This window comes from Aspergillus costaricaensis (assembly GCF_003184835.1).
Source record: "Aspergillus costaricaensis CBS 115574 unplaced genomic scaffold BO79scaffold_14, whole genome shotgun sequence".
In the NCBI taxonomy this organism is placed as follows: Eukaryota; Fungi; Ascomycota; class Eurotiomycetes; order Eurotiales; family Aspergillaceae; genus Aspergillus; species Aspergillus costaricensis.
Genome location: NW_020291814.1, coordinates 241,542 through 263,280, shown reverse-complemented (window position 1 = coordinate 263,280; position 21,739 = coordinate 241,542). Strand labels below are relative to the sequence as shown.

Here is a 21,739-nt window from a genome sequence, read left to right as displayed (position 1 = left end):
ACTGTATCTCTCCAACAAGCAAATCAAACCACGTTAAACGCCAGATTCCCAAGGACCAGACTCTCTGTCTTCGCCCTCAGTATATCCTAGATCCACCCAAGAATATACCCCAAAATGTCCGTCCGTGTTATCATTTATGCCTATCGCAAACCCGGCCTCGACCTTCAAACCTTCAAGGACCGCTACGAAGCCCACATCCAACTGGTCAAGCGTCTGTCCGGTGATGACTTTCCTCTATCGCACAAGCGCATGTACATCGCGCGCACCACTATCGAGAAACCTCAAGCGGGAGAAAACAATAATAATAACTTAACCCGCAATGCCCTCACGCCCGCCACCGTCCTCGTCGGGCAGCAAACTGATTTTGATTTCGATGCTTATGCTGAACTCACATTTGCGGACCAGGCTGCCTTCCAAACATTCTCGGCTAAAGTGATGGCGCCCGAAGCGGCGGCGCAGATTGCGGCGGATGAGGAAGGGTTCTTGGATCGGAGCAAGTTGGGGATTGCGCTTTTGGGGGATGTGATGGAGACCACCAACTGAAGGGGGGAAGAGAGAGGTGCTGTGTTTTGGAAGGAAATTTATGTACCCTTCTGATTTATCCTCTTTCTTTGTGCTAAATGGCACATGCGATTGTCTATGTACCATCTTCTCATGCTAGTTGCCAGCGGGGAGTTGGGAACCCTCCGTGATTTAAAAACACCAGGTCTGACTGCCCTAGTTATTTAATAGTCCAACAACTGTCAGTGCAATTGACTACTAAATACAGACTCCACTCGACCTTCTGACTACCTGCATCACCAACGTACTCCATGTACCTCTTCGCACAGACAAGGCCATTAGAGAGGCATATTGGGAGATTGCCTCGTTAATAATGGTAACAATATCCTGACTCCCAGTATGATAAGTGACATCGCCGGTGACGCCAACATTCTGGACACCAAAATGGCAAGACCCGAACTTAGCAATGTCGCGTTGGTGTCCGACACCAGTATTCCATTCGCCGCCCGTGTCCTGAGTTTAGCCCGAGGTGATGATATTTCTTGTTCGAGAGATCTTTCCGTCAAAACAACCTGTTGGTTCAATATTCTGTATCAACGGTGACTCGATCTCACAGACGGGACGAGCTGAGCTGCTTTTCAGAGCTTGCAAGTTTTCCGTATTTACTAGGACTCCGTACCGACCCACGGGTTGCACCAATCAATGGTTCTAGCAGCAGGGGGGAAGTCCAGATTCAATCAATGAGTCCCCCTATCAGTTATTCGCGATGGGTTTCCGGAGGCGGGAGAAGCACGAGAAAAACAGCATGTTGGAAGCAAGGATAATGGAGGAATAACGGAGAGAATGGACTCGCAGGCAGCCGATCAGTCGGCTGCGCCACTCGTTCATATCTAAGTTTTGTATGACTACGCTTTGTTTTGCTTTTGTTGTATATTCAGTTGTGATTAAAGTCACGACAGCAAGCTTTCTACAACGTGGCTTGCATTGGCTCGTGATCTAAGTGTGTGTGGTGTTACTGCGAAAATTGAGGGATCAAGGGGTCTCGGGCTATATTATGTGCTTCAGACAGTGAAGCGCCTATATGGCTGGCATCATCTATTGCGGGCTCGGTCGGGTATAAAAATATGATTTAAATAGAATATAATAGGATAGGATTAGATAGAGTTAGAATAGAACACAGTCTAACGTGTCACCAAGCGACCTACAAAGGTGATATAGTATCTAGATCTCAAGATGATGGTGGTTTGGTGTCAAAGATGGGAGTCGAAGACCACCCACAGGTGACGAAGGATCGGGCGATGCCTGGCTACAATGACCAAGACCTCTACACATGCATGGCTTAGAATCTCCGGCTACTACTCGTGTCTCTTCATCATCTCTCGTTTCTTAAAGCTATCTCTCATCCCATAACAACCTTCTCTTTAATCTTGAGTCTGAGAGAACAAGTAACAGCTGCCAAGGTGCGCAGCCGCCCATTATTGTTCTATGATTAGGATTACTGCGTAGGATTACTACTATTCTTTTCCCTTACTAGATTTATTACACTGCTACTATTGTTAGATTGATGCCCCATAATAGTACGAGGGCCCTTGTTGCATTATGCGGACTAGTACTTTAGCTGCATGCCTCGCTTCCCTACGATAGCAGTCCAGTAAACCACTGAATCAGCACTGATGGGAGTGCGTCGACTACAAATCAACAGGAAGATCAGGTGTGTGATGCTGAAACTTTTATTTCCCTTTTTTGTCTGAGGTAGCCTAATATTATGTGGTTTTGCATTATCCCGAATTGCGTAGCAAGCTTCCGTCATGTACGCTCTGGGCCAAAAGAGAAATGGAAGTCCATGTGTACGTGGGGCAAACGGGACTCACTCGAGTGGTCATCACATCCTTGTATCATGTATAGTATCCCTCTAAGCAGTAGACAACAACCGGTAGGCCTTTCAGATGCATCAAAGAAAGAGATGTAACCACCCCAAAGAGGCCGGCGAACATACTGGGTTGTCCGAAAAATGCTTTCATTCATATACCTCCAGTTATTCCTCATAACAACGCTTTTCCATGGGCCAGGTGGACACTGGGCTGCAGCAGAAACAGCTTGCCGCAACTCGCCTCAGTCAAGAATGCTTTGAATGTATGGAACTGCTCCAGACTATTATATTTCTTTCCAGATGTGCCATCTTCTCCTCCGGATTTGTCTCCTTGTCCGAATATACCGGTCGCATGACCTTCGACTTGTTACTTTTCGGCGAATGACTAGAAAAGACCAAAATCAGTATGGTTTTCTGCGAGAGGTCGCATGGGGGCCTACCTGGCATCTACTGCGCTTCACTGTTGCGTGTCGGCGAGGCCCACCCTTCTGTGAAATATAGAAGGGTTGGCCTCGGCTTGGTTGAGGGCCAGTGGGGTGTCGGTGAGGCAATAACGCAATTGTAAACAGCTCTCCGTAGTGGTTTTTAATGATGTCGTTGGGTGTGACTTAGAGTCACCATGACTTCATCTTCGGCTGTGTCGGGGGGTGTATTGAAAAAGACCAAATCATCCACAGGTTGTGACCGGCTAGAAAGAATTGTAATCAGTATAGTTCTCTGCGAGACTCCACATAGGGGCCTACCTGGCATTTACTGCGCTGGCACTAATTTCATGCTCTCTACTGGCATGTTAGCGCGGCGATCAGCACGTAGAAATTGGATCATACTTACTCGACACCCATGGTCACTTCAGTGGGCCTCACCGACACCCCATGCTCTCTACTAACATGTTAGCGCGGCGATCAGCACGTAGAAATTGGATCATACTTACCCGACACCCATGATCACTTCAGTGGGCCTCAGCCCAACCTTCTTTGTTGTACAGAAGGGTGAGCCTCGATGCGGTCGAGGGCCCATGGGGTGTCGGTGAGGCCCACCCTTCTTTTTTGTACAGAAGGGTGAGCCTCGATGCGGTCGAGGGCCCATGGGGTGTCGGTGAGGCCCACCCTTCTTTGTTGTACAGAAGGGTGAGCTTCGATGCGGTCGAGGGCCCATGGGGTATCGGTGAGGCCCACCCTTCTTTGTTGTACAGAAGGGTGGGCCTCCAAAAGGTACACTGTTTTCTAAATCTGCATGATCTGTATACCCATCCAGGGACATATTGCTAGAGTTAGCGCTCGATATCAACATTGTGTTGGTCGAAGATCACGGGCTACTTACGCATCCGCAGTCTAACTGCGTCGTTTCGTCGGCCATTTAAGGCGGGCGCTTGCCCCATTTGCATCTGTTGAATCTGTTGCATCTGTTGCATTTGGTATGCGTTACCTGCCCATGCCTCCATGACTGGTTGCTGCGGCAGACCAGGAGGCATGGGCAGGCTGCTCGACAGCGGCGGGAATGCCCCCAGCCATCTGTGGAGGAGTGCGTGTTGGAGGTTTTGCGGGGAATGCTGGAGGAGTGGTTCCATAAGATGCTGCGGGCGTGCCCTGGAATGGCTGCGGTGAGTATCCCGCTGGAGGGTGTTGTGAGAGATATCTCTCCGTCGCCTGGCTGACTAGAAGCGATATATCGTTTTTGGCCTGCCGGGTAGCGCTTCGACGGAGGGCACTGTGCATTTGGAGGGAATTGGGGCTGTCCCGGGGAGAAGTTCGGATAGACCGGGCTGCCGGTTTGAGAGTACGGTCTCTACCTTAGCATCAAGTCAGTTAAAGTCATAACTTGGAGCCTGAATTATGAAGATCCCACAAGAGCAGCTGATATTCAGAAGAGGGCTGTCTACTCACGATGATCAGAGGCCATGCGGTTGATGATGGTTCGACTCATTCTCGATGATCCTTTGATGTGTGTTGGAGTTGGAGACAGGATGGATCCCAAATGAAGAGGCTTAGTTCCAGGCCGGTGCGATACCAAAACTGAAAGTTCATAGAGGCCCCTGACAAAGGGTGGGGAAGTTGCATTGGGCATCTTCCCATGAGGCCCACCCTTCTTCGAAGAAGGGTGGGCCTCATAAGGGACAGCTCTTAAAGCAGAGCTCACTTCAAGCCCCTGTCTGGAGCAGAAGCGACAGAATCGACGGAAGCGGGACGCACAATCGCGCGACAATGGCACGCGATCGCGTGCCGCGCGATTGTGCGTCCCGCGAAAAATCAAGCTTCACATTTCTGGAATAATGAGAAAAGTGCCAGAACGATGAAAGTAGGGGGGCAGGATGGATATGTAAGAGTAGAGAAGGGGGAAGTAGGAGAGGAGTGAGAGCTGTGAGGTATGGGACGGGTCACAGGAAGAGAATCAAGTAGAATGGGGAAAGAACAAAGTAGAGGATACAATACACTACCTAGTGACCCGGACTAACACAAACCAAAATTACCATTACCTCCTCACCTGACTCACTGTGGGTGTTTGTTGCTGCGCAATGTCCAGTAACAATATGGACCCCATTGGTAGCATTCCCTCCGTATGTACCACGGCTGTGGAATTGGGGAGTCATCAGGAATCCCGCTGTTCACGCATAAAGTGAGTCAGGCTCGTAGCATGGACGCAGAAAATGCACGCACATATGGTGTCTCCATCCAGTCACCGACTTCAAGGCTAGCATATCACCCTGAGTGCCTTTGCGGGGTGCAATGTCCACTTCTGTAAGCAAACGAGAACACATTGTTTCCGCCCATTCCCCACCGCTACCCCATGGTCTGGACAATCTGTATCCCATCCGACATCCATCTAGGAGAACATTCTCATCACATGAAATCCTCTCATTTCCCTCCACGGGCGCAAGATTTCTTTCGTAACGCCGTAGATCCCCCTCCTTCCACGGAATGAAGTAAGGCACGTTCAGCCCTGAGGTAACAGACTGGTGATCAAGGCTTACAAGTGACAGCGGCAGACGAGCGAGTACTTCAGTTGGAACAGTGCCAGTTTTAGCGTTCCATAGGATAGAGCAGGTCCGTTCCAGCGTTTCTAAAGCTTCTTCAGCCTTATCGTTGTCCATGATGGAGAGCCTTCTCATACTCCCCACGATTAGACCCCAGGTTCGTTTAATGGACATAGTAAGAGTGCGAGCTTTCAGCGAAAGCCAGAAAAGTTAGAGAGCCGAATGGCGAATGACCGCGTCAGAATCCTGTCATCAGCGGAACATACTAACACTGTCACCAAAGTGTGTATAGCCCGCTAGTGATCAACCAAGCACACGACTACTCGACACCCCAAAGCTCACTCAAACCCTTACAACCAGCTTAACCACCGCTCAATCTTTATTTCACGTCAAATCGCACCTTGACCGATCAATCTTCACATCCTTCCAGAACCAATCTATAAACATGTGCACCAATCTCCAAATTACATTCTCCTGTGGCTGTCAGAAGGAGATGGACTTTATTCAGTATAAGAAATACCAGAGAATGAATGTCAGGTGCAGCCCCTCCATAAAGACGTTGGGGAAAACCTTGCCAAATTATTACCGGCGCTATCTCGTACCTCCCGGTGCGCCGACGACCTACGTTAAGAACAAGGAAGTGCAGGAAGGAGACGAGATTATGGCTACTGAATAATGAGAAATGGAATCTCTATCTACTTGGTTTTGGTTTGTCCGTTGAGGTTGGATATTTCGGAAGGTTTGGGGAATCCCAGGGCTATGCATAGTGCAAGGATGACGCCTCTTCCATCTTTATTCAATCTTTGCCTCTATTTCTTCTAAATACTTGCTTTTGCACACTTCTTCTATCTTTATTTAATCTTTAATTTTATTTCTTTTAAATACTTGCTTTTACACACCTCTTCTATTTTTATTTAATCTTTGCTAGAAAAAACACACAAAAACAAGTAAAATTTTTTTAAAATACTATACTATATATTACTATATACCACAAAATGACCCGAGCCCATCGCCCAGCCTAGTGGACTTGCTTTCGAAGTCAGGGACAGATTGACCTCCGATAGTCCGTTCTGGTGCAGCAGGCGAAAGATTCAGTTGGCCGTCATAACATGTCCATTATACTCACCTGCACGATCGCTTTCCGAGGACGATTATAAAGCGGAAATTTACTTGCTACACCTTCACGGATTCCCAATGTATCTCACCCTTTGCCTGTCAGATAGGCCTGTCATGTGAGTAATATCTCTCTAGATCAGGTGGGACAGTAAGGACTTACATCCGGGCAGTCCGATGTATACCCGGATAAATTGATTAGCTTGGCAGAGCCTGAAGCTTATCAGTGAAAGGTGGAGCTCCGAGTGAGAAGTGGATATGCACTCCGTATCCGTACCTATCTTCAGAGGATTAGTGTTTCGGGTTGAAAGTTCTAACCAGTAGCTACATCTTGGCCGATACCCTTTTGGGAAAGCTGTGCGCACTGTAAGCCCCAGGCCCACTGATAAAACCCTTGATGTTTGCGATCGTCTCATAGCTGAAAGTGATCGCCTATAATTGGCCGATCCTAACTTGGACCCTGTCGCTAGAAGTGTTTGACTAGTTTAGACTGTTTGCATTATTGACCACGTCTATGACCGTCTACTTTGCTGATTTTTACTCCCCATGTAGGTTGGCTCTCGACTTCTTTTTACCCGATAGTAACGTTACGTATAGACACAGGCCTGTTTGATGCTGGAATTGCTCGTATGGAAGTAAGCATCGAACCTTTTCTATCAAGAACTGGCATCGCCGTGAACACAGCGAGATTAGCTTCTTCTATCTTCCGAAGGCAGGGTATGCGGTAGCAGCACCAGTAGCACCGCTGGCTTTAAATCTGAGACATACTCGGAGTGAATTGGTCTTAGCGGGTGACTTAGATCCTACTTCCGCCTCCTACGCAGTACCCACTTACGATTGTGGCGCTTCAGGGACATGAAAGTGTTCCACTTCGTTGCAACGCCTATCACCAATGAATCCTTACCGGAAGAAACACCCCCCACTATAACCAGCCCTATTCTATGCTTGTCGGCTGTCCAACTGCCGAAGAAGAGTGAGCCTGATCATGCCCTTCCAAGGTACAAAAGGATGTATTTCTACAATATCATGGCCCAGAGCGTACTTCTTTGAAACTCACTTTCGCAGGCACAACAGTAGGCTATCCACAGTACTATCCAGCTATGTTGGCCCACTCTTGAGATTTGTGGTGACATGGGCAATCCCACCGCCTAATGCACGGTTGAACAAAATTATAGCGGAAAGGGAGACATAATGCCGGCACTTTCTGATCCGAGGTTAAGATTTGAAGAATCTCGTAGCCTGAAGGGTTTTGCATTTTCGATTTTGCCAAACGCGAAATTAAGCAGATCCAATGGGCTATCGCGACTGTATGCAAACATATTAAACTTAATTGGCCCCCTAACCCTGTATGTACAAGTGCAACCAAAGCAAATTTGGATATGACTTGACATACGACTGAAGACAATCGAGGCCACCTTAAGCTTTGTATCTTTCCTAGTAACCATGCGGTGGATCCCTTGGTCTCTGGTCGTGCCTGTTCCTTCATAATTTGAGACCGCGAAAACTGAACACGGTGCTCCATAGCCCTGTCAGCTCTCGGTGATTGGTTTGCACCGGCATCCTAGGCAATTCGTTGATATTTCCAAAGTAACATGAAATCAGACGGGGTACAGTTGCTTTGAACATACTCCACCTGCCTGTCTCCGGGTGATACAAGGTGCTTGGGGGACACGGCTGTTCAGGAGAGATATTTCACTTAGAAACCCCTTTCTTCGCTGAGAATCATGGTCTTATTTATTTGGGGACGGCCCCTCACTACTTTCCTAAGTACTACATCACCTTCCGCCTCCTTCTCAAATTATGTTTTTGAGTCTTGCAGCCCTCACCATCCTCCCCGGTTTGGCCTATGCCTACGCCAACCCTGAGCCCTGCTCGGGTCTGTGTGTCATTAGTGACCCTGGCCTTATGCGCCGCGTATCCGATGGCAAATACTTTCGCTTTTCCACTGGTGGTGGGATCACTTATGCCACCTCGGACTCATTGAACGGGCCTTGGGAAGGGGTTGGATCTGTTGTCCCGGCTGGATCAAGGATCAACCTCGCTGGAAACACAGACTTGTGGGTAAGTTGCGAAGTTCTGACTGTACGCTACGCTACTGTTCGCATCACATTGCTAATACTCTGTTTCAATAAAGGCACCCGATGTTCATTACATCGAACAAACCTACTACGTATTCTATGCGGTCTCCACGTTCGGCACCCAGAATTCTGCCATCGGCCTCGCCACCTCCCCTACCATGGAGCTCAACACCTGGACTGATCACGGATCGATCGGCGTTTCTTCTCACAGTGGCAAGCTCTACAATGCCATTGATGCCAACCTCATCAAAGCCGATGGAGCTTTCTACATGAACTTTGGCTCTTTCTACGACGACATCTACCAAGTCCCGATGAACGCAGCGGGAACCAAGACTGCTGGCAGCTCTGCATACAACCTTGCCTTCAACTCCACGGGAAGTCAGGCCGAAGAAGGAGCATACATGTACCAGCACGGTAACTACTACTATCTCTTCTTCTCTTCTGGTACATGCTGCGGCCTTGACACCGATCGCCCGGCCCCTGGCGAGGAGTACAAGATTATGGTTTGTCGCAGCACCAAGGCTACTGGTGGATTTGTAAGTTTCTCCGGAGAAGGATTCTGGTGATTTGTTATCTAACACTGATTCAAAACAAATAGGTCGATAAAGATGACAATGATTGCCAGTCTAATGGCGGCACTGCCGTTTTGGAAAGTCACGATAACGTCTACGCACCTGGTGGCCAGGGTGTCTTTGATGATCCTGAATTCGGACCAATCCTTTACTACCATTACCTCAACACTGACATCGGCTATGCTGATGGCGACAAGCAGTTTGGCTGGAATGTCATTAACTGGTCTGGTGGATGGCCTTCTGTCTAAGCTTCGGCTGTTGGGCGTCCTCGAAACGCAATCTGGTGCAAACTGGCTATTTTCACATAACGGTGGTTGAGTTGCCAGGATAACACTTCTAGTTCTTGTACATATATTTTTATTTTTATTTTTTGCCCTGTAATTGGAATTGCATAACTATGCAGATACCAGCTAGAAAGCTTCGTGACGTATGGTAGTATAAATGCTGTGTTTTGTGCTTGTCCTGCTTCTTCCTTTGTGATATGATTGACCTTCCCCAGGTGACTAAATGCCTGGTGTGTTCAGTTCCCCCTACCCAGCATCTTCAGGGCTCTATCCCATGGCCCTGAGGCCTACATGTTTGTGGCTTCTTGGTCGGGCTCTGCTAGGAAGGAGGTGCTACCGCCACACCGGCGAGGCTGCCTCTACACTAGCCTTTACTCATGCCGCAGCCTCTACTCCTTACTTGAATGAGGTCGAGCCTGTTCCATCCCCCTGTCATGCCAGTTTGGATTGGTGTGAGAGTTGTGATGCCATTGGTGGGAGTGGTTGTATGGTCACTGGAAGTACGGTAGTAGTTTCAATTCAATTCAATTCATCTTCATATTCTTATACCCGATCGAACCGGCGTAGTGAGATGCTAGCTATGCAGGTGCTTCACCGTCTGAGGCAAAGAATATGGCCCCGAACGCTTATACAAAGATCTCTTAAACTCGCAGTAAACAACGTAAGCAACGCTTGCCACGACGTAGGAAGGTCGTCGCCGTAGCTAAACACAACTAAACAACAAAAGTAAAAGTAGAGATATAAATGAGTTTCGCAGCCGGCTGGCTGCCTGCGAGCCACCGTCCTCTCCGTTCTTCGTCCATTATCTTGCTCTCAACATGCCTGTTCCTTCTGCACGTTTGACCTTCCCTGCTGGCTCAAACAGGGCGTGTTTCGTCCCTTCTGCCCAGCGTCTTCTGCGTCTATTCCCATGGCCCTGAGGCCTATATGTTCCTAGTTTGGGTCGGGCACTGTCTGTTCGGGGTCTGGATCGAGTCCAACCTGGCTGAACTGCCCGAGCAAGCCTGTTTGCAACATGAATTCGGCGACGTAGCGGATCGCTTGAGGACGGTAGTAATGGTAACGAGACTGCGCCTACACAGTGGTGGTTGGCAGCCGGGATATTGGCAAATTGTGCGAGTATGGTCTCGTCAGCTATATTTGAAGGGCTTGGTGAAGTTTCAACTCTAGTTGTTGGCTAAGTGTTAACGGGAATGCCAGATTATTTCGCGGGAGATCGGGAATATTCTCACCTCTCCGCCGTTCTTCCAACGAGGGCTTGAGTCCCGCCCTTCTTCCAGCGAGGGCTTAGGTCCCTCCGAAGAAGAAAAAAAAGAAGAAGAAGAAGAAGAAGAAGAAGAAGAAGAAAAAGAAAAAGAAAAAGAAGAAGAAGAAGAAGAAGAAGAAGAAGAAAAAGAAAAAGAAAAAGAAGAAGAAGAAGAAGAAGAAGAAAAAAAAAAAGAAGAAGAAGAAGAAGAAGAAGAAGAAGAAGAAAAAGAAGAAGATATAGAGCCTTAGCTCAAGGACAACAAGACTGAGAGATCCATAATCAAGAAAGCGACCCTGAAGCCCACCTGTTTGGATACGAGGTCCACCATAGGACTAAACCGAAACACCAATAACCCCAAAATTATGAGACCATTTGTAGTAAAGCACGGTCACTGTTCGTTTCATCGCAAACGAAACTCCCCTTCGAAGGAACGCACGTGGTGGGCGAGTTCAGGGTTAAACCAGACTTTCATTATTGCGGAGATTGTCTCGCTGGAGAAAGAGTCGAACGATAGTAGCTGGGAAGTGATCAACGGTTCAAGCGCGTTGGACAACCCAGGCTGCAGCAGCCGCATGACTTCCAATTCTATTGGTGGATAGCTGGCCATGATGCTGAATATCAGCTGACATCTCCATGATCGAGAATATAACTTATGATGATGGGTGAATTGACTCTAAGATGATGATCAGGATTGGGACGTGGCGTAGTACTACCTTTATAGTGAATCGATATATATTTTTGCGGCCGGGCAGCTATGGCCTGAAGCCTAATACCCAATCATCCCCTTGCTTGGAAATACATGCTTGCCCCGATGCCAAGGAAGGTATCGGTAAATATATCTTGACAACGATCGGACTATAAGACTAGAAGACAAGTCTGTAGCATAGTAGACAGTACTATTACTCCTCATACCATGCAGTGACGAAATTCAAGCAAAACATACCATTTCATGACTACTGACCCGGCGCCATCTGGGTACACATGCTTTGACAAGCACACGACACCGCCAAAGCACGCAGTGTCTAGGATAAAAATGCAAAGAATGGAGCCGACCGATACCATCTTCTGCAGGCAGCACTTCATACGAGGTTGCCTAGCCTCATAACACTCTATATTTTGCATACACCCAAGGCTGGATTGCGGCTGATACCAGATGCAACAGCTGTGCGTCTCAGAATAGGCATGGTAGCGCTTGCAGCAACTTAGCCATTTCCGAATCACAGATTACTAAAACGCTACGAGACTATGTTCTACGAAAGAGCTTGTCTTAGCTTCTTCCTCCTTTCGGAGGAATACTGGACCCCAGCACCACGGTAAGGTGCAAGCTCATCGCTGGGGGGGACTCCGCACGAGGCGGAGTCAAGAAGAGTTAGCCCAGATCACAGGAGCATAGATATTGGGCCGTACTTAGCGCCAATGTGTGCATCAATCTCAGTGATTCCGGGCACTCAGCCCGGAAGACCCCCCGCCCTCCTCTTCTACCTATCAACGTTAGCCCGCGCTTGGCCGACCGCCTTCCGTGCCGCCTCGAGCGCCCTCCGGCCCGATCTCCGGTCTTTGCCGAAGACGTATTCGAGATCCCTGTATATCTCTTGAAATATACAGGCATCCTCCACGTTTCCAAAGGCCACGGTGGGGAATGGCAAGGCGGCAGGCTTTCCATCGGTACGTTCCTCGGAGTCCGGCGATCCAATGGCACGCCTTTTCCGAGGAGCGTAAGGGAGCGGATCCGACACGCTATGCTTCGTCCGCGTTTGACCGGGAACAGGACGAAAGGTGACCGGGATCCGCTCGTTGATTGTCTGGAAAGTCGCGTCAAGACGATCATCGAATACTCTCTTCTCGAACGCAAGGCGCTTTGCGTTGTCGGGCTGGTGTCTGCAGTCGGGCTCGGGCAAGACCGTGTCAGAGACAGCGCCGTCTCTGAAATGTGGGTAGTCTTGGGTACTTCCATAGAAGGCCAGAATCCGTTGCCAGGCACTATAGTTGCGGAACTGTTCACTTGGCAGGACCTCGCGGAGTCGGGATTTGGCCCTCTCGATTTCTCTCCTCAACGGGGCAGAGTTCGATATCTCCCCTATCCTAGCGTGACAAGTGAGGTTCCGCTTGCTATAGACCAGAATTGCCAGTTTCGCCATCACAAGGTCGATATCCAGGCCCTGATCGATGAGATACATGACGCATCTCTCGATCCGGGGGATCCATATTTTCTGTCCGCTGGAAGAATCTTTCGATTCTTGTGTAAGCTTGTCACGGAGCTGGACGACTGATTTGTGGATGGGAGACCGCAGTGCTCGGGACGCCCTCAGCAGGAAGTTCCAAACCCGAGCCGCGTAGTCACCATACTCGAGGAGGAATAACAGCCGCTTCCATCGCTCGACTGGGTCCAAAGCAATGTCGTTGGGTTCCTCAACGAGGAGCCAAGTACACCACTCTGGACCCCACCAAGGATTGAAGCTTGACGGAAGGTGGCCACCAAGCGCGCCGTTATCAGAGGGGGGGGGCAACATACCCTGGGCCGCTCCGGTGAGCGAGCCCTCGTCGGCCGACATCTGCCTAATAGAACATCAGATGGAAACCTATCCATGGGTACTAGCCAAACTCACGTTGATGTCGGCATATCGGTGGAGAGGAGATTAAAACGAAGTATAAGTTTGGCGTCAATATATGATTCTATGGAAAGAATTCAGACGAAACTTGGGGGGAGAAAGAAGAAAAGGAGGAAAAGCAGAACAGAATCATTTCTGGGGTATAGACTGATACCAATGTACACCAATATAGAAACTACGACAAAGCGCTTGCATCCTGCCATTTAAGAAAGGTCATCATGCTCTCCTCTGCGACTACCTTGGCTGTAGTTTGGTCGTACTCCATAGTCGAGATCAAAGCTAGCTTGTCTGCAGCTTCCCTCAAAGCTACTATTGAGACCATACCATTAGACTACATGTATGCATGGCCTAAAGAATAATTTTGTCAACAGGGCTTAGATTATGAGTAGATACTCATTTCATTATAATTGCTAACAAATATCAGAATCCGAAAAATCAGCAGCAAAAACTTTGTCAATATCCCAATACTTTCCATAGTAAGGACCATCTTTCAGCTCGCAGTCTTGGTCACACCCAGTCCGATATCCTATCCGTCGGCAATCGGTACACCAGTCCTTTTCAAAGCTGGGGTAACGCCATGCAGGAGAACCATTCCAATTTCGCTCCAAATAGTTCTCAATATTGGTTTCGTACTCCCGATCTGCCCTTTCGGAATCCCAGATGTCATTCCTTTCGGGATTGTCCATGATCATTTGGGTCTGAGTATCGATACTGTCCTGATCATGGGGATCGAGACCTTCAGGGAAACATGAAAGCCATTCTTCCCATGAATCCCTGTCTAATATGGCGCAAGAGATTTCGTACATGTTATAGAACCCGCACATACGGAGGCTATGACTCTTCAGACCGGGATCGTGAAGGTTTACTGAGCCTGGGTACTGTCGAATATCTAACAAGCTACGTTCGAGCCTGGATGACGAGTCGACGGTTATTGCCAGAGGCCAGTGGGCGACTCGATCAAGGCGAAGCATTGCTGCGGTATTACCACGCATAGTGTCCAGGCGTGTTTCTAGGAAAAAGTCGGTATCTCGAATCAGGGCGTCAATATTATCAAAGTCTCGGACAATATCCCGGTACTGCCGGTCCTGGCTGAGAGGACCATCGTTATAGTTCCGGTAACCATTGTTCAGGATGAAGTCCCGACCATAGTTTATCAGACCCCAGTCAGTGACACGGTCCATGCGCCGAGTATCTGGAAGCACCCAGAAGGCACCAACATTGAATAAGCGACAGAAGGGCAGGAAAACAATGTGATGATCAGGACGACATTTGTTTGGATAAGGGATGCTCTCCACCACGTGACCTTCCTCTTGCCAGTCGCGACCTTGATGCTCTCGCAATCGAATAACTATGGAAGCAACAGCACGGTTCTGAAGAATATACACCAAATATTGAACCTTTTGCCAGAGCAGAGCTATTTGGCCAGGGTTGCGTGGGTCGGGTGCGTAGATATGAATCACCAGGTTCACCTTGTGGTATGGTATACATGAGAATCGAGCCTGGGCAATCCAGGAATGATTGGGTATGGTCCATCGCAATCGCAATCGTTTGCAGCGAACCTCGATCCAGGGGTCGTTGAACACCGGAGTTAGATGTATGTTGAGTGTGTCATAGAGGCGTTTGGTTATTTCTCCGTGGATTGCTCGTGAGCAGCGAAGAATCGTCAGGGGTGTCTTCTTTGCAAAAAGTTTCTCGTAGATCTCCAGTCGGATTTCGTAGGGCAGCTTGCCCAGCTGTCCCAACGGAGATCTCTCCATTTCAAAAGCAAGGGTATATAATGTTCAGTAGCTGATCTGGTTGTCTGATTCGATGAAGAGTACAGTGGACACGTTGTAAATTGCTTTGTGGGTCGATAGATTGGCTAGCTTGGTGTAGTTGATGGGTGTGTGTGATGGGAAAGAACAGAGACGGGAATGGAGAGGTGAGAACTGGTAGTAAATCAAGCGATCATTGAGTCATCCCGATCACTACTTAGTTATATACCACTCATCATGAGGTAACTATTTCGGCATGCTATATCATTTTTGCCATGGAGACTATACTGCCGACTATTATCCTTATGGAATCCTGTATGAGAATAGTCTTTTTCACTTCGTAGTTCCCTTCGACCCATGCGACGAAAAACTATAGGGATTAATTAGATTGAGCAGAGGTCTGATACTGGATGGTCTCTAGAGTTCTGAATATACTTTCTGTTTCGCTCTATTCCAACACAAGATTCGGCAGGTATTTGCAAACTATCTGTGCGTTGCTGTTGATCAGTAGGTGCATGTCAAGGGACGGCAAGCAAGGCCAACGGGGGGCATGATCTAGTCTGGCGCACAATCTATCTTGTATGGCTACTGAGTAGTTAAAAGCACTTGCTTATACAAACTCAGTGTTGATTCGAGGTCAAGCGATTGGGGGATTGGGCTGCGTTTCAGCCTTGCAGCGGTCCTCATGAAAACCTTGTACCTTTTTTCCTTCCAAAATCGCCAGACGGGGAAATCTGTCAAGCAGCGGTCACAACACATCCAACATTGATATGTGCTCAAGATAATTATCTGTCAGTGATACCTCCTTATAAGCCATTATTACTTCCTGGTTCCACATGACGGCACGGCAGTTTCCCTAGTTGTACCCCAAACCCGTCATGCGTAAGCGCTAAGCCCCCTTGAACACAGCCACCTCCGGCTCGGTCGCATTTCGTCGCATCCTGATAATAATACATCATCCTTCCTGTGACTGCATCCCATCAACACATACGAGCTCGGGTTATTTGTCTTGGTTGTTCACGATGAGCTTCGGCTTTGGTGTCGGTGATTTCCTTGCTACTTTGCAACTCGCCGATGACTTGAAAAAGCGGTTCGCCCAGGCACCGAGTGGATTCAGAGCTATCTCTGGAGAGTAAGAAGCCGCACTTTATCTTCTCAAGCAGTGCTCACCATCATCAATAGTGTAAAAAGCCTATGGGCGCTTCTTCATGACCTCAATGATGTTCCTAACGAAGGGCTCAGTACGACCCAGAAAATGGAACTGGATATAATCGTCCAGCGAGGCCGTGAAGTCCTGCTGGAGATCGAACACAAGTTGAGCAAATACAATGTGCTTGCTTTTGCAGGTTCGGACTGGAAGACAAAGGCTGTCCGAGCATGGAGTCGAGTTAAATGGGACCCTGCAGAGGTGGACAGCATGCGGAGCCGCATCACTTACTGTCTCTCGCTGTGGAATTTGGTAATGGGCAAAATCAATCAGTATGAGCAATATCTTCTTTTGGTTTCCCTACTGCTGCTATCGAACGTTAAATTTGGTTTACTTCGGGGCGATCATCGCTGATGGTGGTTCGACAGAGATCTCACCTTGGAGATCGGAGCAGACATTCAGTCCATGAAAGGCCACCACGATATGCAGCAGCGCAATGAAACGCTTGCATGGATATGTCCTATTGACGCCTCGGAACGACATCAGAGAATCATTAGCTCTCGACACGAGGGAACGGGTATTTGGTTCCTGGAAAGTGAAGAGTTCCGTTCCTGGATCTCTGATGAGAAGAGCAAGGCACTTCTATGCACCGGGGCTCCTGGTGCAGGCAAGACGGTACTTTCTTCGATCGCAGTCGACCACCTTCAGCGGGAATTCTCCCTAAATAGCAGTGTCGTAGTTGCTTATCATTATTTCCACTATCAGGAGCGGATTGAGTATTCTGAGCTTCTTTCAAGCCTCCTGAGACAGTTACTCCAGGGAAATCAAAGCTTGTATGAGAGTATCACAAAAAGACGCTATCTCCTCCCGCCCAGGTCCACCCGTCTGGCCAAAGAGGATATCGAAAAGATATTCAGTGTGGCGGTGTCTGAATGCAGTGAGGTGCTGCTAGTCGTTGATGCACTGGATGAGTGTAACGACGTATACGTGAGGCGTCAATTCCTCGCTTGGGCTAGGAAACTCCTTGACATCGGCGGTCGCACGAAGATTAAGCTTCTTGCGACTGCCCGACCGGGCGATTATTTCAGTCATCTGTTGCCTCGAGGTGTTACTTTGGACATTCAAGCCAGCGAAGGCGACATGGAAAGTTTTCTCGATGGAAACCTTGACTATCTTCCGCGTTTCCTTCGAAGGAAGCCCGAGCTTTGGGCTTATGTTAGAAGGCGGATTCTCGAATCGGCTGATGGAATGTGAGTGACCCGGTTCCGAGATATCGGAAAGTTACTGACTCGTCTAGATTCTTGCTTGTGCGTCTCTATTACAACTTGATCCTGGATGAGAAGAATGAGAAAAGAGTCCGAGCACTGGGTGGTCAGTTCCAGTCAGGGTCAGGGGCTTATGACCATGCGTATAACGAGACATTGAAAAGGATCAACCTGCAAAGCTCCTTCTCTCAGGACCTTGCCAGAAGAGTACTCGGGTGGCTCACGTTCTCTGCACGACCACTTAACGCTCTAGAGCTACAACATGCTATTGCGGTTGAAATTAGTGAGCCCGAATTTGACGCAATGAATGTCACAGATATTGAGGAAATCGCTTCTGTCTGCTGCGGATTGGTCACGGTTGACGAAAACAACAACACGGCTAAGCTCGTGCATCTTACTGCCCAGGAGTACTTGGAGCGGACCCGGGAGGCTTGGTTTCCTACTGTCCATGAATACCTCACAAACACCTGCCTCACATACGTGTCCTTCGACGCCTTTGAGCAGCAAGTCTTTTTAGAAAGTGGCCGTCAACAGCATCGACAAGAGTACCCGCTTTATCGATATTCTGCTCAAGAGCTAGGGACGCATCTCCACCAAAGCTTGGGCAGCGATACGCTTCTTGCTTCATTTATCAAAAATGATGCCAAGGTTACACGGTGTATGCGAGAGATGTTTGGCCTGTCGGAGACTCCTTACAGTTTTTCTGGGATCCATCTCGCGTCGGTCTTCGGCCTAGATCAGTGCATGGAAGAACTTGTCGGGGTCGACAGCAACTCAGTAAATGCTCGGGACTACCTTGGTCGTACACCTCTCACCTGGGCAGCAGGATTTGGTAATAAGTCAGTTGTTGAGTTTCTACTCGATCGTGGAGCTATTGTCGATTCTGCTACATCCGAGAACTTCACACCTCTCTTCTACGCCGCAGCATATGGTTACAATGAAGTGGCCAGTCTGCTGATTGACCGAGGTGCGAATGTTCATTATGAGAATGCGAACAAGGAAACTCCTATATTCTTTGCAGCAAAGAGCGGCGCTGGAATTCAACGGGGTCCTATATCGACTATCAGCATGGGCGATCATGCACACGTCATGAAAGTTCTACGAGATGCAGGAGCCAACATCAATCAAGAGAACAAGCAATGGGAAACCCCCTTGTTCACAGCGGCGGCAGATGGTAACCTGCGTGCTGTTGAATTGTTACTCGATTGGGGCGCCAGAATACACAGCACCGATAGATGGAAACACCATTCAGCAGACCCACTGACAGCTGCGGCACAAAAGGGTTATGTCAAAATAACCAGGCTTCTTATTGCAAAAGGTGCAGGCTCCCCCAGGTTGATGAGGGACACAAACGTCTCCGCATCTTTCTGGGGACTATCTTGTTTGACAAAGGCTGACTTGGAGAGAGATAACTATGCGATCGAGGCAATTCTCAAAGAATCCAATAGCCCCAGCTTCCTAGACGAGTTCCACCGTCTGCCATTACACTGGGCAGCATCGCGAGGCGACATTACCCTTGTGCAGCGCATCTTAACGATCGGATGCGACCCCAACCCCAAAGACATATTCGGCCGAACACCCCTATTTGCAGCCATTTGCATGGGCCAGATTAAAGTGGTAAAATTGCTGCTCGATCACTCCAACATTGAAGCGCATATTGAAGACAGGTTGGGATTTTCTCCGCTACAGGAGTCATATCGAAGACAAGTATCCCTTAACGATATCAAATACAACACTTTCTACATGCCAGGCATAACCGATGCAAAGCCCTGGAGAGAGATTACCGACCTTCTAAAAGCCAAGATTGGTCAACGTGGGGAGGATCTAGTCCATATAAACACCCTCCCTTTTGCCCGCTATATGCTACCGCAGGCGCCATTTTACGAGCATTGCGATGTTTGCTTGGATACAGAGACCTTGAGGAAGAGTGCACAATGCAGGGACTGTCCGATGATCGCGGGGAAAAATGGATCGTCGAAAAATACTGTGATTTACTGTCGGAGCTGCATCCAGAGTGCACTTTGCTGTCCACTTTGTGGCCGCCCGTTTGATGGAACGGGTACATAGAAACAGGGGGTATTCATGGGTTTTTTGTACTAATTTACCAATTTTATCTAGTGGAACTCAATGGGCATGAGTTGTTTGCAGGAAAGGCTTATTGCTGTTTGTTAATCAAGGAAGTAAAATATATAAAAATATATATATATATATATAAATACACGGTCAATGCCTATTCCCTCAGTGTGACGGTCACAACAAAGTAGGCGACAGAATAAAAGTAGATAGAGAGAGGTGGGGAAAGGGAAAAAAGAAAAGATATCCGATGCCCCCATGCAGGATTGAACTACAGACCTCTTGATTACAAGTCAAGCGCTCTACCACTGAGCTATAAGGGCGGATATGTATTTGCCACCGCCTTACTTCCTCCCTTAGCGCGGTTCCAACTACCCGTTGCACAAAACAAAAAAGGGGAAGGAAGCTAGCTTGGCTGGCTACCCGAGAAAATGAAAAAAGAAATGTGCCCCCACGCGGGATTGAACCGCGGACCTCTTCATGACATGATACGAGTGAAGCGCTCTACCACTGAGCTACAAGGGCTTATTATTAATCTGCCGCTGGAGTTTGAATTATGAAGGAAGTTGAATTACTATGCCTACTTGCGCATCCTTCGCGGTCATTATGGTCAAGAATTCGATGTCTTTCGCCTTAAGAATGGTTGCAGAACACTCTATTGTGCTTAATCATGTCTAAATATTGGCTTGGTATCTTAGTATTACTCTGATCATCGTCCGTGGCCTGATTTTACTCGCTTTTTGTTTGGGCCCATACGGACCGAATGTACCGCACTAGGTTTATATATATTCTTGCTTGTGTACGACCCGCTTATTCTAACAATCACTCGCAATTTCTCCATAAAAACAGGTTATACGACCAAAAGCCCGTTAATCTACCCAGGAGCCTCATATAACCCCTAAATAAGTTTCCCATCAAGAAAGTCCACAACCTGGACCTTAGCCAGATGATGCTTGACATTCTGCACGAGCGCTATATGCGCCGGGTCTTTGTTCACGAAGTAGTCGCGGTCCGCGGTATTTTCGAAGACGGAGACAAATGCATGGCTGATGCCATTCTTTTGACGGAAAGCTAGGAGTCAGGCCTTCGAATCATAGGATCGGAATGTAGGAAGTAGACGCACCTGAAGACCCTCGATGGAGACGTCTACACCGGCCTTCATGGAAACGATGTACGGCTTGCCAGTCTCAGGATGGATGCACGAATCGCGCAGACCCTTGACCTGACTGGCGACCTATACGAGGACAAGTTAGATCTGTACGCTTCGGACGTATGAAGTGTAGGACAAACATACATCCTCCCTAACCTCGGGAGTAACGTCGGGATTAAATTGGAGTAGGACAATGTGAGTGACCTGCATTTTGCTCAACTGCGAGATGGTCTATGATGGTACAAGAGAAGACAAGCTCACACTATAATAGTGCTATCTATTTATTCCCGAAAACTGAAACCATCTTTAACCCTCCCATAGCACACGCCCCTGAGAGAACCAGGATGTCCATTAATCAGCAAGGTACAGATTTACGCAAAGAATTTACTCAAGGTGAATATGTCAGCAGAATGGAAATTTCTGGACCCTATGATTCTGCGATCACCCTACAATATAGTGCTTACTGCTAGTGTCCTGGGGAGGATCTCCGGGATTGAATATCTGCGCGGAGCGGGATCTAAACCTCTTTCGGAAAGTAGCCTAAAACTCAATGATACCCCGTCAGTCTAGTTGCGTCCATTGGCCCTGAGAGATGAGTCCCTTTCTTCTTGTCAGCACTCAATTGTTTACCAGAATCAACTACACTGAAAATAGTAGCCTCAAGATATCTGGACGAATTCTGGGTATGATGCCAATCTAGCAGTATAGCTTTTATATACTGTACACTGCACCGCTCAAACCAGTTCCTTCCCCAAGAGTACCGGCGAATCACTCACACCCGCAGTAGATACTTAGTAGCAATAGAGTTCTCCAATTCCGGATCCGGGCTGCTGGCAACAACCTAGTGAATTGGCTCACACCCAAGCAGACCCAACGGTGTCCCTCTCGGGACCGGTGGGCCCAAGTGGAGAAGAAAGATGATCTCACAAGTTGCATTTGTCATCGACAAACAAAAAGAGGGTGAAGAGGGGGTGTTGCATTCCATTCCACCGACTTCTTGGTGCTTCTTGCTCATGATACCAGAGACACATATATAGGATACCTCCTCCCCTCACTCTTCACCACCAACACCCTCCTATCCACTCAACCAAACCAAACATATT

At 48.3% G+C, this 21,739-nt stretch overlaps 7 protein-coding genes and 2 non-coding genes across 9 annotated transcripts; 2 read left to right on the top strand and 7 right to left on the bottom strand.

Moving 5' to 3' along the window:
- Positions 1-111: 111 nt before the first annotated feature.
- BO79DRAFT_287213 (EthD domain-containing protein) lies at positions 112-543 on the top strand (the record flags this gene model as incomplete). Its single annotated transcript, XM_025688559.1, has 1 exon — positions 112-543. The coding sequence occupies one exon, from the start codon at positions 115-117 to the stop codon at positions 541-543; it is 429 nt and encodes a 142-aa protein (XP_025540009.1).
- A 2,413-nt stretch (positions 544-2,956) lies between these two features.
- On the bottom strand, positions 2,957-3,631 carry BO79DRAFT_254571 (uncharacterized protein; the record flags this gene model as incomplete). Its single annotated transcript, XM_025686080.1, has 4 exons — positions 2,957-3,059; positions 3,115-3,150; positions 3,203-3,250; positions 3,303-3,631. The coding sequence occupies 4 exons, from the start codon at positions 3,629-3,631 to the stop codon at positions 2,957-2,959; spliced, it is 516 nt and encodes a 171-aa protein (XP_025540008.1).
- Positions 3,632-3,792: 161 nt separating this feature from the next.
- Positions 3,793-4,294, bottom strand: BO79DRAFT_254570 (uncharacterized protein; the record flags this gene model as incomplete). The annotated part of the gene is made up of 2 exons (XM_025686079.1): positions 3,793-4,160; positions 4,255-4,294. 2 exons carry the CDS (start codon positions 4,292-4,294, stop codon positions 3,793-3,795), a joined length of 408 nt encoding a protein of 135 aa, XP_025540007.1.
- A 679-nt stretch (positions 4,295-4,973) lies between these two features.
- Positions 4,974-5,516, bottom strand: BO79DRAFT_254569 (uncharacterized protein; the record flags this gene model as incomplete). The annotated part of the gene is made up of 1 exon (XM_025686078.1): positions 4,974-5,516. One exon carries the CDS (start codon positions 5,514-5,516, stop codon positions 4,974-4,976), a length of 543 nt encoding a protein of 180 aa, XP_025540006.1.
- A 2,739-nt stretch (positions 5,517-8,255) lies between these two features.
- On the top strand, positions 8,256-9,353 carry BO79DRAFT_227991 (arabinan endo-1,5-alpha-L-arabinosidase; the record flags this gene model as incomplete). The annotated part of the gene is made up of 3 exons (XM_025683928.1): positions 8,256-8,516; positions 8,590-9,069; positions 9,132-9,353. 3 exons carry the CDS (start codon positions 8,256-8,258, stop codon positions 9,351-9,353), a joined length of 963 nt encoding a protein of 320 aa, XP_025540005.1.
- Positions 9,354-12,116: 2,763 nt separating this feature from the next.
- BO79DRAFT_264466 (uncharacterized protein) lies at positions 12,117-15,004 on the bottom strand (the record flags this gene model as incomplete). Its single annotated transcript, XM_025686795.1, has 4 exons — positions 12,117-13,194; positions 13,245-13,311; positions 13,486-13,530; positions 13,663-15,004. The coding sequence occupies 4 exons, from the start codon at positions 15,002-15,004 to the stop codon at positions 12,117-12,119; spliced, it is 2,532 nt and encodes an 843-aa protein (XP_025540004.1).
- Positions 15,005-19,737: 4,733 nt separating this feature from the next.
- Positions 19,738-19,809, bottom strand: BO79DRAFT_t124. The gene has a single exon. It is a non-coding gene; the product is annotated as a tRNA-Thr (tRNA).
- Positions 19,810-19,932: 123 nt separating this feature from the next.
- Positions 19,933-20,011, bottom strand: BO79DRAFT_t123. The gene has a single exon. It is a non-coding gene; the product is annotated as a tRNA-Thr (tRNA).
- A 373-nt stretch (positions 20,012-20,384) lies between these two features.
- BO79DRAFT_254564 (Dabb family protein) lies at positions 20,385-20,846 on the bottom strand (the record flags this gene model as incomplete). Its single annotated transcript, XM_025686077.1, has 3 exons — positions 20,385-20,543; positions 20,610-20,720; positions 20,781-20,846. 3 exons carry the CDS (start codon positions 20,844-20,846, stop codon positions 20,385-20,387), a joined length of 336 nt encoding a protein of 111 aa, XP_025540003.1.
- Positions 20,847-21,739: the final 893 nt, after the last annotated feature.